General features: G+C 41.9%; 1 protein-coding gene across 2 annotated transcripts in view; it reads left to right on the top strand.

Annotated features, from left to right (window-relative positions):
• SCML4 (Scm polycomb group protein like 4) overlaps positions 1 to 14,113 on the top strand; it is a 64,707-nt gene extending 50,594 nt beyond the window's left edge. For both annotated transcript variants that reach the window (XM_072926757.1, XM_072926758.1), the window contains 3 exons: positions 497 to 763; positions 8,841 to 8,986; positions 13,466 to 14,113. In XM_072926757.1, coding sequence (XP_072782858.1) covers positions 497 to 763; positions 8,841 to 8,986; positions 13,466 to 13,591 — 539 coding nt within the window. In that variant the 3' untranslated portion in view covers positions 13,592 to 14,113. The remainder of the gene's footprint in view (positions 1 to 496; positions 764 to 8,840; positions 8,987 to 13,465) is intronic.
• Positions 14,114 to 18,531: the final 4,418 nt, after the last annotated feature.

Here is an 18,531-nt window from a genome sequence, read left to right as displayed (position 1 = left end):
TCTGCAGCTGAGGATACTTCTGATTAATTTTGGTAATTGCAGCCAGAATGCTTTGGTTTATTACCTTCACTCCTTCCTAATGGCTGCCAAGAATTTTGAACCTAACAAACTGCCTGTCCCGTTGTCCTCCCCTGCCTCCTTCCTTTCAGTCCGCTAGTCTCGGTGTATTTGAGGAGCACCATGTGTCCAATCGGACCTGGGCTAAGTGGCCCAGGATTTTACAGAAAATAATATTGTAAGCTGACACAGATGACACATATCAAGCCATGGTTTCCCTCTTGTGATTCTACCGACTTTGAATGGTTGTGTGTCCCTTCACTGTTTATTAATTCTCAGCAAGGATCTCTCCTGGGGCCAGCTGTCTGTACAGAATGTTGATAACAAAGTTACACTTTGTCACAAAAAATGGGAATTTTGGCTAAAATTTTTTTTTCAAGGGTTGATTAAAAAAGTTTATTTTACTGATGTTTATTTTGTGTGTGGTCTTCCTGAGCAGAGACAGTTATACCTGAGGACTATCTGGCTGATGCTCCAAGCAGGAAGCAGTACAGTGCGGATCCTGCCGACGCTGCCTTGGGCTCCACGGGCTCCATGTACACCGTGCGTCAGAGTCCTGCAGATGGATGCCCTCCTGGAGGTTCCTCTTCCTCCTGTAGCCATCGTCCTGCCCAGATGTCTTCAGGGGGGTCCTCATCTACTGGCCTGCGGCATCAGACCTCCAGCCCAACAAGGAATGGGGCGTATCTTGAAGGAAACAGAAGTGGTAATGTAGCATCTTCCATTTAGTAATGTGTTCTGCTATGCTGATGCTGTGCTGGAGTCTTAACTCATTCCCAAATTCCCAAGAAAATTAGTAAGGTGATAGAATCTGTGATGGAATCCATCCAGCACACTCCTACTTCCATTTAGAAGGGGAAATAATAACCCACGTAAACTCAAAATCAGTCTGTTCACCATTAAGTAAAAAGGTGAATGTTTTCTAATGCTGTTGTTATGTAAACATGTGTATTACCTATAATTGTGTGGCAATCACACCTGTTATTATCAGCTCAGATGTATAGACATTAATATATAAAGCATTCCTCCCAAAGATTCATACCGCCTACAGGCAGGTACCTGTTATTTGTGTGACACCAGCTGTGTACAAGATGTGATGCAGAGCAAACCCAAATATTAGTGCCTACCTCAAAGCATTTTAGCCAAAGGTTTTGCTTCCTAGCTCTGTGCCCATCCTAAATCTTTAATTATATACCAAGCCAGCTTTTGCTTGAAAAACACTCCTCAAGAAAACATATGTTTTTAAAAATCATTCAGCTCATTGCTTAAGGCTCTTTTATTCTTCAGGAAGCAAAGTCACAAGAAGTTTATCTGCAAATTCAAGAAATGCCATGGGAACCACTGCATTCAATGATTTTTCTTCCTTTTCTTTGTATTTTTGTTCAGCTACCATTTGCTGGGGTAGTTGCTCTACTCATCCATTACAGTTCCTAGTGGCCATGATTTTTTTCCTCTAGAAATTACTCAAGTTCATCAGACGCGTTACCTATTTCACTGAATTTCAGTTAACTTTGTTTGCATTTTCCAAATTCTCAGTCAACAGGTCTTTATCAGTAGTGATGCCAACAGTGTCTTCACCCCTTACTAATTATTCAAACTTCATGTATGCATTTTTCATTCTGATGACAGATCTAACAAAGGAGTTGAATGTGTCAGCCATTTTAAAGTCATTAATTTTTTTTTCCCTTCCTCATTTATTAATGGAATCTACTGCCACTCTAGTACTGTTTTTTTTAAATCTTGATATATTTGCAGAAGATTACTGGTTCCCCTAGCCCTTTGTCTACCATTATCTCATTACACTGTCTTTTTGCCCTTGCATTTCCCTTGGAAACTTCAATTGATTCTGCATATTCTTGCTTGGAAGCCATTCCAGAGCCTCTTTCTAATATCCTCTGCTTAATCTTTATTTAATTCTTTCACATTCGTCACCTCCCCAATATCTGTATTATTTCTTTTTCCCGAATTTTCACTATTTAATATTTTAGAACATTATTCTTTCAAAAGATGTATTACAAGAACTTATCCCTGTATTTATTTGTTTATCTAAGTTTGCTTTCTTAAATATTCAATACCCACCCAAAACTATTGTTTTTACTTCGCTATTATTTTTATATACTTGCTTCCCTGGTTTAGCTTGTGATAGTCTAGTTATAGAGACCACCAATAAGCGTTTGGTTCTCATAATTATCTCATTCTTTACCTACAGAGTCAAATTTACTCAAAACAAAGTAGATAGTACGGACATACACTGCAAACAGCTTGTAAAAGTTTGTCTCTAGGATCTAGTGGCCTTAGTTACAAAGAAAAGGAAATTAAGCCATTTCCTTTAAGATCTTGTTCAGTGCCTCCCAGGCTGGCATGATCAGATACTGGGAGGACAAGAGGCTCACTGTGCAGATGATTTATTTACCCCTCTCCCACCACTTCCTTAGAGCCTCCTAGCAGAACTGGGACCCTTTTACCAAGCTTTATATTTGGCAGCTGTGAGGAGCCAAGATTTAGCAATCTTGGTACTTACTTTTCTTAAAAATCTTGATCATTCTTCTTGGATCAGTCATTGTCTCTTTGTAGCACACATGAAAAGCCAGGGCAGCTCAGAGCAAACGTCTGTCTAGCCACACATCTTGTCTTTAGAAGGAAACAGCAGCATTCCCCAAGGAAAGGGATAAATGCAGAGATGGTGGTGCATCCCCACTACCCTCTCTGCCTTCAGAAATCTGTGATTCAAAGACTTCTGCAACCAGAGGTGGTAGATTCATACATAGTAAACCTTCGCAGATTTTTTTTCCTCTGGATCACTTGGTGGTTTACTGAATACTTTGTGAATTTTCAGAATACACAGATCTTCTGTGCATAAGAATGTGTTGTGTGGAGAAAACCCTTGGTATCAGGGGGCTGAAGCTTAAAATCTGAGCTTCTTAAGCTTCTTAAGCTGCACTGCTCTCTATTTTTGTTTTAGACTTTAAATGTCACTGTTTCTCAGTCTTGGCCGATGTTTTGTGAAACATCCATGTAGCGCCAAGCAGGAAGCTGAGCTTCAGGAGACACCTCCATCTCTCTTTTCATGACTTCCCACAAAATCTGTAGTCTTTACAAAATGGAAGGCTGAAATATGGCTCATGTTTTTTTTCCAGAATTGAATCAACAAAAAAGTCATCGAGTGGTCATGCAATAGGCTTTACAAGTTCCTGCATTTCTCTGGCTTAAAACTGTTAAAAGCACTTTGAGAAGCAAAGAGGGAGAGATTGCTTTTGAACCAGGCATCCATGACACGAGTCCCTCTGAAGCAGTCACAAGTGACTTGAAACTGCTACATATACTACCTGGGGTTAACAGAACTCATCCCAAAACAGCTTAGTCATTTTTATGTGACAATCATTTGACACTTGCATAGTCTAGTTCCTCTGAGGTCTCTGGGTCATTTGGCCAGCTCAACAGTAAAGGCTTCCTAAAACAGAAATGTATGCAATGACCATCATTAAAATGCTTTTGGATTCATTTATATTGTTGGGGTTTTCCTAATTTTTAGGCATTTATTAGTCCTGGTATCACCTGGTAATCACTGTAGATTATGGTCTACTACAGAGGCACATGCAAACCCATACAGGGTTTGCTGCCAAGGTCCCTAATAATCGGTGCATGTGTTTTTCTTCTTTCTAGGCATAATTTATATGTTGCTGAATCATAAGTAAGAAAAGATGAGTAAGTGGAGCATGTCGGTCTCTGTTCTTATCCTCTTCAGTTTGTATACTTATGAGGCAGAGACAGGCTCATTAAGGAGGAAGAATTTATCTCTGAAACCTCAGACCAATCCTGTTTATTTATGGATAGTTTTGAAAAATAGCTTGCCTTATTTATCATGGTGGGCAAATATCATGGAAAAAGCCATAATCATAAAACATATCTCAGTGCATAGCAGAACATGTCTTTCAAGCGGAATGGATGAGATTAAACCTCAAAGCTCTCATTAATGCGATTGGAAGCTTGATGCCTAATTCTCCTTGATTATGCTAAAAAATTCTGAAAAAAAGACGTAAAAAAAGCCTCATTTCAGAAAGCCAGTTGGGGCTGCAAACAGATAAACATGCACTTTCCTGTCATCATTTGCCAAATTGAAGCTTTTAAATTAGGGAAGGAATAGTCAAGGACATCATAAACCTTTCCAAGCCTGCTTACATAACAGAAAAAGCCTTTATCCTAAGTATGAAGAATTGTGTGTTCAACCATAATATAATAACCTTAACCTTGCCCTGTAGCTTGTTATTTTTATGGAGATTTTATTATCCAGTATTAGCAGTTAATTATTATCACCTGAGGGTCTTTGTTAAAGGGGTAGTCCTGCTTATTAGTACACGTATTTTCTGAAAACACTTGGGGACACAGGAGTAGAAATTTCTCTTTTTCCAGAATAATGCTGCAAGCAGCTCACTGGGGGGCAGATCCAGCACTGCCCCAAGGCAAAGGAGCTGCTGATGGCATTGTGAGCCTCAGCACTGCCTCAGCAAATACAGCCTGCCTGCTAATTTTTGGGGACATTTCAGTTTGGAAGTTTCAGGGCTTCCAGTGAGCTGCCTTTTTGTTTCCCCTACGAAGGAGAGGCAAAGCAAGAAAAACCGGGATAAATATTTGATGTTCGTGGCCGCGTCTCATGCAGCCGGGTGCTGTGCTGCACCTGCAGCGGGCAGAGGAGCACCTGCGATGTTGCATCCCCGCATGGTGCATGCCATGCTGTCACTGCTGGGACAGGGACTCTGCTGTGACGCCTTGCGAGGCAGAGGACACCAGGCAGGTGGTGGCTGACATGTCCTGCCAGCGCCGGCGAGTGCAAACAGATGCACTGAGCCTGATCTTTGCAGAGCTCTCTGCTGATCATGGCTTGTCAAAACCCTACCCGGCCCCAAATATCCTGTAGTTGTGTTCTTCCAGACACCTGCTTGGTGTGCCTTGGATTTTTAGAAAAGTATCTTAAAGCCTTGCTCCCTTCCTTGTTTATAGTGGGGGGTGGTTTGTGTTTTTAAAAATAATTCCCATTTCTCTGTACCTTTGGAGGGTCTGCTACTTCTGCTTAGTTTCAGTAGATCTGCTGCTCCTTATTATCTGCTCCAGTGCAATCAGAGAGAGCCTTTTAAAATTTCATTCCCACCCCCTTCCCCTGAGGCAAAGAAATCATTTAGGCCTGCAGCAATATTAAAGTTCATCTGTCACTCCCTTTCCACTCTTATCTATCAATGACTGTACTCCCTCTGGGCTCTGTTTGTTTGCCAGGAACATATTTAGGGAGTCTGTTATTTGTCTTTCCTTCTTTTGCAGGTTTAACTCCATTTTAGCATTTTATTTCCTTGTCATGCCTCTGCAGCCATTTGGCTGTTGGCTCTGTCTCCATTCTCCTTCTCAGGAGGGTCCAGAGGTTAGAGATGAATGTCAGAGAAAAGTGTGGGGTGAAAAGTCAGACTGAGACAGACCGCCTCTTTCCCTCAGCTTCACTCAGCTTTTGCCACTGACCTGGTAATTCCAGCTGTTTCTGTGTGGGCAGTGATCTTGACTGGGATGCCTTGAGACATTCCCCTGCAGAGGAACCTCTTCACTGTCCTTCCCCAATATCGTTTGAGGCAGGAGGGGAAAGTGCTTCCCTCTGATTACCTAAATTTCCATATCTCATTCCATTAATTTGACAAATTTTTGCCACCTGTCAAAAACAGGAAATTGGATTTGACCTAGATTATGATCTCTAAAAATAATTATTGGTCGCAAGCACTCCCATCTCTTTGTAATCTGAGTATTCATTATCATCTTGATTAATTCTGATGACAGGATGGCATAGGATACCCAGGAGACATGAGACTTCCTCATTTATCTAATTCTTAGGTTAAGTGTGAATACCTTCAGATATGAAAAGAATGTATAGTACTTGCCCTGCCGCCATCAAACACTTTTGTGCTTCATTATAATCTTTCACCAAACTGATGCTATTGAAAAAAACCCCATGCCTTTGTGTAGATGCCACAAAGGTGTCTACACAAAGAGATGGAGTTTCTTTTCTTTTGTAAATTGAGAAATTACACTCAGATGGGTAAACTACAATGTTAAAAAGCCAAATAAATTAATCAACAAAATAAGTTATAAAATATATGGAAAAATAGATTGTTTTCAGACTCATCAGCTAAAACCTTATATTTTGCTGCAAACTGGGTGTATCTCAGTTTTACTAATAACATTTAAAGGTAGCTCCTTTCGCACAAATAAATTAACACACCTTAATTCATAAAATAGCAGCAGAGAATCCAAAACTTGATACTAGGTAGATAAATAAAGACACAAAAAGTATTTGAAGAATTAATATTGATACATAATTCTTGCTTGTATATTATGATATTATACTATCCCTCAGGCATGGATTTGAAAGGGTTATCTTCACCTGCTAGGGTTTGGAAGAATTCTAGCCATGCAGTCTCTTTAGAAAGGTCATTTATATATTTGTCTTTCAGAAATCATATTTATGCTATTGATTGCTAGATTGCAAAGGAGTGAATAGATTCCTCCTGTCATTTCAACCTTTTCTTCTCATTCCCCTTCCTTTTATTACAGATACTTCCAATACCTGTGAAGGCTCCCAGATGCACTTGGGGCTCTCTGCTCCCCTTTGCCCTTTCCTGGTCAGGTTGTAGGCAGGAGTCAGTGGGCTGCAGGCTGCCCTTTCTGTTCCTGGTGTAAATCCCAGGCTAAGTCCTCTGGGCTTTCCTTAATTTATACAAATTTAAGGGAAAAAAACATGCTCCTCAGTAGTGGCACATCTCCCCTGACCATGTTATGGTAGTAGCAGAGGAACTTCTGCAGTCTTTTGGTCACAGCCAAACCTTTCTCTCCTCCATCTTTTTCTGACTAGATTGCAAAAGCCTGGTCTTTTTCCTGACCTTTGTTTTGAGGTGATGTGGTGCCCAATGCCTCCACACATCAGCTCTCATCCAAACCATTGACAGATCTTGAAGGGGAGAAATACCCCTGTGTCTCCAAGACAAGTCTCAGTTCCCCCACTTGTCCCTGACAGAGTTCCTCATTGTTACTGATGATCCAGGGGTTGGCCAAGATTACATTGTTCGTTTTGCACTCTCTGTCTTCACTGTTTCATGCCAAAGGCTCCAGATGGTGTCTGTACCGTTGTGTATTGCATTTATTCTGTGAGCAGAGGCCAGGGTCACCTGAGTCCATACAAACACTGCTCCTTGCTCTCTAATTAAAAGGACCTGAGGCTGTTCCTTGTCCTTTGTATCGAGAACAGTGACTTAGCAAATGAGAGTGCAATTATCATGATATTTACATCTCATCTCATTATGAAAACCATCAACCAGATTTGCACATTCATAGCACTGCTGCTTTCTGGAGTTCATTCTGAGTAACTGCAAATACACCTTGTTACATTATGCTGTAAGATGAGCATGGTGGCAAGGGAAAAAGGACAAATAGGCACATAAACCCATTACTGGGTGTATATGGGCAGAGTCTCAGCTAATATAAATCACCAGAGCTCTACTGAAGTCAATGGAATGACAATCTACACAAGCCCCAAACCCACCCAACACATTTACTCACAGACATTAGGATGGTGTTTGGAGTCATGCATGGGGATTCTTACACATCTCATCTGTCTTTATAAGCTCAGTATTTCCCTGGAGAGCTCATCCCTTCTCTTCTCAGCAGTTAGGATTGTCTCTTGGCTACCTGGTGCATTTCCAGGCTCTAGTTTAGGTGTCTGTGATGTCCCTCTACACACACTCTTCTGTTTGATTTCTGGTATTCTGTATAGTACACTTGCTTTCCATTCGCACTTCTATCATTAAAAACTGGGCCTTGACAGAAAGAGATGAGCAGGTGTAAGCAAGTAACATTTAATGCATCTGTGTGCTGCTGTCTGCTAATGCAAAGCTTGCTTATTGTGGATATAAACAAATGGAAAGAACTTTCCTGTAACCTAGCATAATATAGTTATTGTTGTAAAGAAGCAGCATAAGTGGGGGTACAAATTATATTCAGGTGGAGATTGAGATTTATAATTCTGCAGAGACTAAGAATAAAAACATAAATGCACTTTCATTCCTATGTGCCTTTATTCACTTGATTTAAAGCTATGGCAAGCTGAAGTCACTCTAAATCATTGTGGGGTTATACCATTAAACAGTCACATGAGCAATGTTCATCTTCACATGTTTTAGTAACTTTCCAAATTGGCATTCACTGGGGTCCATCAGCTTTGTGAGAGACAAAGATTAGGAAGACACAGACTGAAAACCTTCTGCTAAGCTCTAAAAGAATTATGAATATCTGAATGCAAATTAAAAAAACATATTTGCTAAATCCTGATTTTATCCTCCGTCCTTCACATTCAATGGCAAACTCCTTTGTTTAGTGCTGAAGAAACTTATCTCTAGGTGTGAGGGTAGTGTCTTCTTGAGCCAAGATCCCTGTTGCTGCAGACTAGACAGCAGGGGCAGCTTGGTTTAAGAGCCTGGCAGCTGGCACATGTTTTCTTCCCCAGCAGGGACCTAGGGATTTAATGTTTTTTGACTCAATTCACCAGCTGGGATCATGTCTTCCAATAAGCAGTCAGATTGGAAACTTCTGCAAGTCCGCTTTTTTCCCTATGCCACCATCTCAGGCCAGTACTTGCATGCACAGTGTCCAGTGCTGCAGTGAGACTGCCGAAGCCCTGCACACTCACAATCACAAACAGAGGAAACCTCTGCTTGCCATTGTAATGCACTGTTGTGGGCTTTTTGTACTGATAGCCTCAAGTCCTTCACCTGAACAAGAAGATGCAGCTCGGCCATCAAGCAAGAATCCTTTGACCTGGACGGTGGATGACGTGGTTTGGTTTGTGAAGGATGCAGACCCTCAAGCTTTAGGCCCTCACGTGGAGCTCTTCAGAAAACACGTATGTAGAAGGCTACCTTTACCACCTCTAGGAAATTTAAATCGCGAGAGACAGCCAGCATATGTCACACATAGCCCCTCAAATGCCTTGGGCTTCCTCAACCAGATTGAATGCAGAGTCTGGCGGGGCCTCTGGAGGGTTTGGGCTAAAGAAATTTCACTTATCCCTTGAGATGATGGTTAAACATCAGGACGAGCTTTTTTTTCACTTTTTTTTTGTGAAAAGGTGGACGATGCCCCAGGCTTGTCAGTGTTTAAGAGGATTTTGGAAAGCGCCCCTAATAACACAGTGTCATTTGGTCAGCCCTGAGTTGCTCTGGCAGCTGTACTAGATCATTGTAGGTCCCTTCCATCTGAAGACCTTCCTATTCTATTCTATTCTATTCTATTCTATTCTATTCTATTCTATTCTATTCTATTCTATTCTATTCTATTCTATTCTATTCTATTCTATTCTATTCTATTCTATTCTATTCTATTCTATTCTATTCCATTCCATTCCATTCCATTCCATTCCATTCCATTCCATTCCATTCTATTCTATTCTATTCTATTCTATTCTATTCTATTCTATTCTATTCTATTCTATTCTATTCCATTCCATTCCATTCCATTCCATTCCATTCCATTCTATCCTATCCTTCTATTCTGTGCTATGTTATGCTACCCTATTCATTTCTATGTCAATGGGGAAGTCATAACAGTGTCTTTAGAAAATGCTCACTGTTTGTTCCCAGTTACTCCAGCATAAATTGTTTCTATGCCAAGCCTTAGAGAAAGCACTGACGATCTGGTGCTCATTTTTTATTGTCAGATTGGCCCAAAAAAAGCCTCATTTCAATGACAATTTTTTTCACAGGATATATATGATTCTTCTCTGAAGAGCATTTTTATATGTCTCTAGATATTTAGCAGGAGAAAACCAAAACAGCCAATATTTTAATCTTTTCCCCCTCAGTATTATGTAACTACATAACCAAATTTAACAGACCTGCTGACTCTCTAGAGGATATTATAGTAAAGATAACCTCCTCCAGTGATGGAAATTTTATTATTCTTAATTAGTAACTGGGAAGACAATAAACTTGTCGGATCCGGAGTTTCTTGTTCTGCTGCTGTATATGGAATTGACACCAATGTATCTGTTAGCATTTTTTGCCTTCTCCATGTCTCCACAATCAATTTAGTCTGGCTACAAAGAATGGATTTTACCCTACAAGTGACTTGTTTGTGTTCAGCTGGAGGTCATAAGTTTTCATGTAAGTGCCTGGACCTAGGTCTAAATGAGAATTGCTCCCCAGCCCTTAGTGCTGACCAGAGACAACAAGAGGGCTTGATCACTCCTTGACCCTATGCCAGCAGAGACAAGTGGGTCTGTGGAGCTGCAGACGGGAGCTGAGGGGGGTAAATGGACTTCCAGTTACACTCTGCCTCCAGGGTTTCCAGATACAGGAGAGGAGGTGGCTGAGGAGCAGCTGAAAATGAACACAGGCCCTGGTATCTGCTCATCCTAGGAAGGTATTGAGGCCATCTGCCATTCTGTAGACAGGCCTGTGGGATAAGAACAAGAACAGGCACAGCGATGTAGGGCCAAATCTGCAGGTACAGGTTGGGTGCTGGCCTGCTTTCCCTGCCTTCTGCCTTATAAGCTGATAACGAAAGCATGGCCTGTATTGATCATGTGGCAGATAAACAAGCCACCTTCAGACTTGAAGGAACTTGATGTAAAATCCATTTCTTACAATATCGGAAGGGGCTGTGCATCAAGAGAAAAATCTTCATGCAAGGGAGTGAGAACTGGCACAATGTCAGGCATACAGGTAATATCCCAAAGGAAAAAAAACCCCAAGTTTTAAAGTTTGTACTGTAAATATGGAAAGTGCAGAAACACTAATTTTGTCTAGTTTCCATTTGTAGCAAAGTACACTTTTATGTAGCAGCAGGGCCTGGGAACGCTCCAGGCAGCCATGGGCCAGCTGCACTGGAGAATGCCATGATACTGCAGCTGCTCTGCGACCAAAGAGATCAAGCTAAATTGCTACTAAAGACTGTCCCTGTCATCCTTTGTTGCACACCCAGCACCCATGGGTTCTACTTATCATTGGTTTCCTTGTAAAATATGCCATAGGTGTGAGAACCTGGGTATGATTGCCACACAACTCAATTCAATTATACCTTTGAGTTATATATATCCCTGCAATTTTTCAGCCTTCAAACCTCATCTGGATTAGCACAAAGACCCCAGGGGTGAGAGACAAGTGATTAGTCCATTAACCTCAGCCATATCTTCCTGTATGTTCAATCTTTCTATGGAGCAGGTGCATAATTTACTTAGAAGCACTTACTGTCATTGACAAGGCCCAGCTATCACTTGAAATAGTTTGGCAATCAGCTCATCTGAGATGGGAGAGAGAGGCTGTTGGGACCAGCAGGAAGGAAACAGCTGGAGGATGGATCCTGAATGTGGGCAGTGTGCTTTCCTACTGCTCTACTAGGTCATTTGGGTCAGTCCTCAGAGCCAGCTCTTCCAGCCTGCAGCCCACATCCTTCACTGCCTCAAAAGGCGCTGCAGAATATCCTGGCTCTGTCTGCTCTTCCCACCAGGAGCAGAAGCTTTGCTTCTTGCCAAGATACCCGAGGAGCTCTGTCACCAGTAGGTCCTGAGAGTATCCACTAAAGACTGAGAAATTTCCTGCAGCTCCTGTCGGCTGTTCCCTGCTCCCTGAGCACATCTGTGTGCCAAGCACAGCTGAGCTCATCACTGATAGAGCTCTTGGTCTCACAGAGAGGAGCCACTCCCTGATCAGGGACCGTGTAGCAGCACTGTGTGAGATCCCGCGGAGACTCCATCAGCAGGAAAGATTTGGTAGAAAGATAGAGGGAAAGGAAACTGAGGAGGGGAAAGGTGGCCCTGATGGCACTGAGTGTTATCAGTTCCAGACCTGGTTCAAGATCTTCTGCTGAGGCTAATGTACATGTGGGAACCATGTAATCAAAGTCTTCTTTTTAAAAATTATTTTTAAAAGGGCTGACATGGTAATACTGTAAAGAAGTCAAGCCAAGAATCTGCACAGGGAAATGGCTAATATGGGATATTTAATTGGATATGAATGCTCCCTCTGGCATACTAGTGTCATGGAGTTTAATCTTGACACCTACACAGTAATAATAATGGAAATAATAAAATGCTGAACTCAACATTTAGAAGCAGCTGCCTCCACAGCTGACCCTTGACAGTATTTTTACCCTATGGCATCACAGTTAAAGAAGTTCTTATTTTATTTCTTATGCAAATAGTAATTATATGTAACACTTATTCTTACTTTACATTAGCTTCCTTAAAATAATGGCAAGGAGAGCAAGGAGGTGGAGAGAGTTTCTATTATGGATAGAGTGGGGGTTGCAAAATGAGGAGCATTAATTGATTGAGTTAATCAGAAAGTGACCTTAACTGCTCATCAGATAAATCACCTAGTGAATGGAATAATAATGATCAGGGCAAATTAGGATCCATAATGTTTCTTGATAAGTAGGCGATAGATCAAAGTGGAAAGATCTGACCATCAAAACCACAGAACACAGTACAGACAACATTGGTGTGTATATGTGTATGTGTACGCACACATACATGGCACTTGTGATAATTTAGATCTGACACTCCAAGTGTATAAATGTTCAGGAAGCTGTGGAGACAGGTAGCATTTTTTGGCAGATCCACTGATAGAGTGAGGAAAAGCCAGACAGGTTCTGGGTCTAAAGTAGAACAGTACAGCTGAAGGCATCTGTGTTCTACAGCCCATAGTAAAGGAGAGATTCTGTTTCGACTGTGGGCTCAGGCTTCTTTTGCTGTAGTACTTTGTAATTTTGAAAGGTTTTCAAGCCAACAGCTCTGAGATAAACAGCTTGGTGGCAATTTCCTCCACTTACGTGAAGGTTAAATTAAAATTTAACAACTTTAATAAAAAAAAATATATATATATACACTCATGTATACCATATAGTTGCATCACTGGGTATAAGTGTACTGGAGATATGTGAAACACACAGATAGCTGGGGACAAAACTGAAACTGAGATCCAGAGGTGTTCTATTAGCAGTTTAATATGGCTACATCCTTTGCTGTCTCCATCATTCAAACCTTTCTCTCAAGGCTGACTGGCTTTTCTCAGAATTGTGCTTAGAGCAACCCTGATTTTTAAAAAATTCTACTTTTAATTGCAAAATAAATTGAAAACCTAAACTAATCTTATCGTTCCTTGAAGAATAAAAAGTAGTGTTTAATTAAAACTTCCTTTATGGCTTCCTACTATCACACCTCAGATTTCAATTTTTAAAATGAAATTTCAAAATGCATGACATTTCATGTAGCTCTACCCTAAATGACATGCTGTTTCTAATTCACCTTGTTTAATGTGTGAGGACATAGCACTTTAAAGGGGGGTTAACACATTTTGATTCTCTTCCTCTGTTTTGAAACCAGGAAATTGATGGCAATGCTTTGTTACTGCTGAAAAGCGACATGATCATGAAATACCTGGGGCTGAAATTGGGACCAGCACTGAAACTGTGTTACCACATTGATAAGCTCAAGCAAGCCAAGTTCTAGTAATTTCTTAAACAACAGAATCTGAGCTAAATTTTGATGGAAGACTAAAGGTAACGTTGCCTTACAGAAATGCATTCATTTGCAGATTGCTTTTCCTTCTTTTTTATCAAAGACTTTGTCTTTTTTAACATTTGTGCGTTGTCACATTTTTTTAATCCAATGGGATCTTTTTGGGCTGTTTTGTGTTAATAATTTGCCAAAAAATTATATAATTACAATAATTATTTTGTATCATTAATATTATTATGATTATAGTAAGTCCTATTTTTGTAACCAGAAGTGGGAAATCAAAACCAAATACAGCTGCAGCATATGCATAGGACTCATAGAAGACAAACCAAGAGTCCCTCCCTTGCCGCCTCTGAGGAGCAGCCGCTGACCTGCATTGCCTGGGCACACCAGCTCCGCTCTCCGTGCTCAAAGGCTGGAAAAGTGCCGCGGTTGGTCACCTTTTGTCTGATGGAAACTGCCCCGTGTCTTGCACTATCCGGAAAACTTGAATTGTTCGCTTAACAAACAAACAAACAAGAACAAAGAAAAGAGGGGGAAGAAGACGAAATAATTTTTAAAAAGAAGGAGGGGAAGGCTTTTTCCCCAACTGAAGTACTTTTTCCCGCTAGAGGGAGCAGCCCTAGCAGACTTGTGGCTGGAGCTCTGATGCTGCGGTGCTCTGCCTCTGAAGGGCTTTGACCGTCATGACTCTCCTATCGAACACGTCCGTAAATACCGCCAAGGAATCACAGGCTCCCAGCAGGATGCTCCCGTCACCGTTTACAGATAATTCATTCAAGAAGAGCTGGAATGCAGAGAGTGTTTGTGACAGGATGTTTCCCGTCACACCGAAGAGGGGGTGGATGGCTCCCACGGTGTCTGGCGCACACAGCTGTCAGCCCCGCTCCCTGAGCCGCCTCAGTCTGGCGCACGCTTTGTGGCACTCCAAGAAAAATATGAATTTCTGCATTTGGGTCTTTTTGTGGGGTTTTTTTTGTTGGTTTTTTTTGTTTTTTTTTTTTTTTGTTTAGTTTGGGGTTTTTTTGCATCTTAAAAAAACGACGAAGCCAGGTGGGATTGTTCTTCCCAAGGACCTGCACCTCGCGCAGGCCCAGGAAAAATGCTCTAGGGTTGGTTCCTGGTTGCACAGTGGCTTTCAGTACGCAGACAGATGTGTTGGACTTTCTGTCTCAAGTGAGTTAAAAATTCACTTCTGCCTCTTACACAAGTCTAAAAGGTGCTTATTGACACTCCCTGTAACTGAGGGGAAGAAAACAGGTCTCAGGCTGAGGAATGTGTATGAATCTGTGGAATGAGTATGTCCTTGTTTTCATCCACAAAGGGTGACTATGGAGGGACACACCCATACAGTTCAAACCCCTAGTGCATGACAGGCAGAGGTAGCAAGTGTTTGTAAGTCATGCAGGTGATTTTAGAGCTAGTTAGCTCAACTTTATTGAGAAACAGGGTCCTGGATTGTATGCAAGATTGTTTGACCCTGTTTATGTAGAAAAGAATGTTACCAAAAATACCTCATGAAATAAAATTCAACTTGATGCATGTTGCTAGATTAGAACTCCTACAAAAATATGCCTGTTCAAAGGCCTACTCCTGGAAATCCTTAAAAATAGGAGAAACCATATCCTACAAGACTTTCACTAAACTCCTGGGGACTGGTCTCCTAATTTAAAAAACTTGTCATAAGTTTGCAGGACTGACCAGCTTTCAGCAAATCCTCCTGCATGTTGAAATACCCTAAATAGGAATAGCTGAACAGCTGTGTTAAATGAAAAGTCATATATGTCATTATGTGACATAATATAGGGAGTCCTAAATGTGCCAATGCTTGTAATACAACACCCATCTACATCACTTTGTGTCTGTGGTATAAATAATGGAAATCTCTTTGGTCAGCTGTCTGGTTGAGGCAGAGGTGACATTCCATCAACGGCAAACCTGTACTGTTCATTTTTCACTGTTACATTCCCAAAACATGTAAAACTCTTGCTGTATTAGTAATATCTCCTTCAGAGAGTCCTCAAACTATCTTTTTTTCCTCATAATTACAAACTTAGCTAACGTCTCCCCATTTTTCAAAATGGGATTTTAATTCCTTCACTTAAAACCCCACCTAGCTGTAATATATTGGTAAGCAGAGCTGCTTAGACTTTATCAGATGGCTTCAATGCAGGAAAATCCCACTTTGTCAAAATCAAAACTCTTCATAAAAGCATGTCACTTTCAAACATTAAATTCTATTTAACTGAAACTACAGCTTTCAGTAGTGTCAAAACATCATTTTGACATTTTGGAAGTGGAACATTTTTGTTCCAAGAATATTTTTGCATTTTATTGTGTTTTCCTGGAGTATCTGTAGCTTCACATTTTGTTCTGAGAGTGGGGGGAAAAAAAACACAACTAGATTTTCCTCAGCAAGAAGCCTTCTGATTCTGTTCTGTGTCTCACCCCTGTTCTGTGTCTCACCCCTTCCTTCCACTCCCTGCCCCTACTCTGGATGTTACAGCCAAGGGGGCTGATCATACCAACACAGTGTGAAGAGACTCCATGGTGGGAATTATGCTCATGCACATGATTTAACATGCTGAAATCGTTTTCATGTATGCATCCGATGCACACAGTCAGTGGTGCCATTTCATTTGATATCACACTTGAAAGTACATCAGGACCATCCAGGCCATGATATTTAATGTTCTGTTTTTCACAGGGGAGGCAGTTAGTGGAGTCCTTTTACATGTAAGTAATGCTTATGACAAAAATTCCTCATTGCATGGTGTTTTGTTTTATTTCACTTGAGAGGCAATTAGGAGACAAACATTATTGCCATTGCTGTAATATAGAAATTGTACCTAATTTTTATCTTTCAAGTCTTGTCAGTGAAGGTAATTAAGCAGCTCCGCTGTGCAGAGGGTGTCAGGCCATCTCCTCAGAAGAGGCTCTAAAGAGCCAGAGTATGCATGTCACTGCTTCTCCATTGGCTGCTGCTTTAAGCATCGCCTGTAGAAAATTCTCCGCTTGCCATTCCTTTCACAGCTCTCCCTTCAGACTGTAGCCAACCAGTTGTATTTTTTAACTGTTCCCAACAGGTGGGTGGATGTGTGATACCTTTAAAAGCAACACATGTGCCTCTTTTCTTCTTCTAAGCACTTGTAGTTGGATCAAAAGGCACTTTGGTTGCTGCAGGCAGTTTCAATTCTTTGTGAGCTTTCACTCTTTTTTTTTTTTTTTTTTTTTTCTTTAAAAAAGCAAGCAGTTAAAGTCCAAGGACTTGGAGACCATTCCTCCCTAGCTTGAGTGGTGGTTACAGAGTATTGGGAACACAGAGCCAGTGCTCCCTGGCAGACCATCTTCTTGGATCTCCCGTGGCTGACCAGCTCAGCCTCAGCTGCCAGCGCTGGCCAGCCTCATTGCTTCCATCCACCTGCCATCACAGCCTCTTCTCTCGCACCAGCAAATGCCTTCTTCCCCAGCCAGACCTAATTGTATTCCAAGAAATGCCTCTGGGAATGCCTCCACCTCTCTGAGCCCACTGTCTTGCTTGGCAGGCTGAGGAGCGCAGCAGCCTTTGCAGCGTCAGCAGCTTTGTTCAGTGTGATTCATGCAGGCAGGCACCCTTGGGACCGGCATGTAAAGCATCTGGGCTGTTATTGGCCTTAAACTGATGGCTGGATTTCTATAGGTTGTCAGCAGTCTTCATGAGTTACACTTCATGCCTTTGAAAAGAATGGATGGCTGTGAGAGATTAAATGGAACATTATTAGCAAAACCAGCAATAATTAGTAAATCAACAAGAAAATGGCTGATAAAGTTTTTGTGTGGAAAGAACACCACTATTGGATCAGCAGCAGGAGCACACACCATCCTCCAAAGCTTGGTCCTGACTGCAGCAGCCCTGGGTGGCCATTCCTCTCGCCCTGGCACAGCCACCCCATGGCTCATTCCTGCCCATGGGATGCAGCATGCCCCCATCACTGGCTGCACTGTTTGGGGTCTGTGCAATCTCAGGGAGGAATCCGTCAGCTCTTACTGCCCCAAAACGTACTCAAAACTCTCAGTTAATTAGTTAGTGCCTTCTTTATTTGCCTGCCTACTCTCTGTTTTCATTTAAATAGCTTCTGTTTGAGAGAAAGACACCATGAGGGAGATCGCCCAGGTCCTTCAAGCAGCCTGTGAATGACCCCTCAGCTCACCCAACAGAAGAGCATCTCCAGGGTCAGACATCTGCCTAGATACAACTGATCCTTGCTCAACACCAGAAAGGGAGGCAAGAATTAAATTCCCCCTTTTTCTTAATTCAAATTAAATGCTTTTCAGGTCCTTCCCCTCTCCGAACTACAGCCTCCTTCCACAGGGCCAGTTGCTCGTTCTTCCCAAAGCAGCAAGGAGGGAGACAGAGGAGGTGCCTGGAAGGACTACCTGCTGCTGGCTGATCCAGCAAGGCAGCAGGTATGGAAGGACCAAAAACAGCTGCTCCCCTGTTTGAAACTGGTTTGGCTGGAGAGAGGTGTCATGCCCAGGAATTTGGTCTGGGGGACTTTCCTGTCAGACACATGCAGGTTGCACCCCAACATTTCAGTCTGCACCTTCAGTCAGTTGCATGTTCAGTCTGTTACAGTGTGGCTTTTGTCTCCAAATCTGCCTTCTTGAGCTTGTGTTAAGGAATTGCTCCACTGCCACAGGCTGCTTGCACATGAACATGCTTGGGGTTGCTAGGGAAGAAAGTCATAACAAGCACATTGAGGGTAAAAATTCAGGGAAACAGCAGGTCAGCAAGATCCTCCTTCCCTTTCCAGGTGCTTCTGTGGGCAGAACTTTACTCAGCAGCTCCATAATAGGGCAGAATGTGCTGATTTTTGGCTGAGGTAGGGTTAAAACACAACACCCACACACCATTACACCTCGCCACTGGCAACTGGGTCATATGGAGACAT

The sequence above is a fragment of the Taeniopygia guttata genome, chromosome 3, assembly GCF_048771995.1.
Source record: "Taeniopygia guttata chromosome 3, bTaeGut7.mat, whole genome shotgun sequence".
Taxonomy (NCBI): domain Eukaryota; kingdom Metazoa; phylum Chordata; class Aves; order Passeriformes; family Estrildidae; genus Taeniopygia; species Taeniopygia guttata.
Note: the sequence above shows the minus strand (reverse complement) of the source record. Positions and strands in the feature narration are given on the sequence as shown.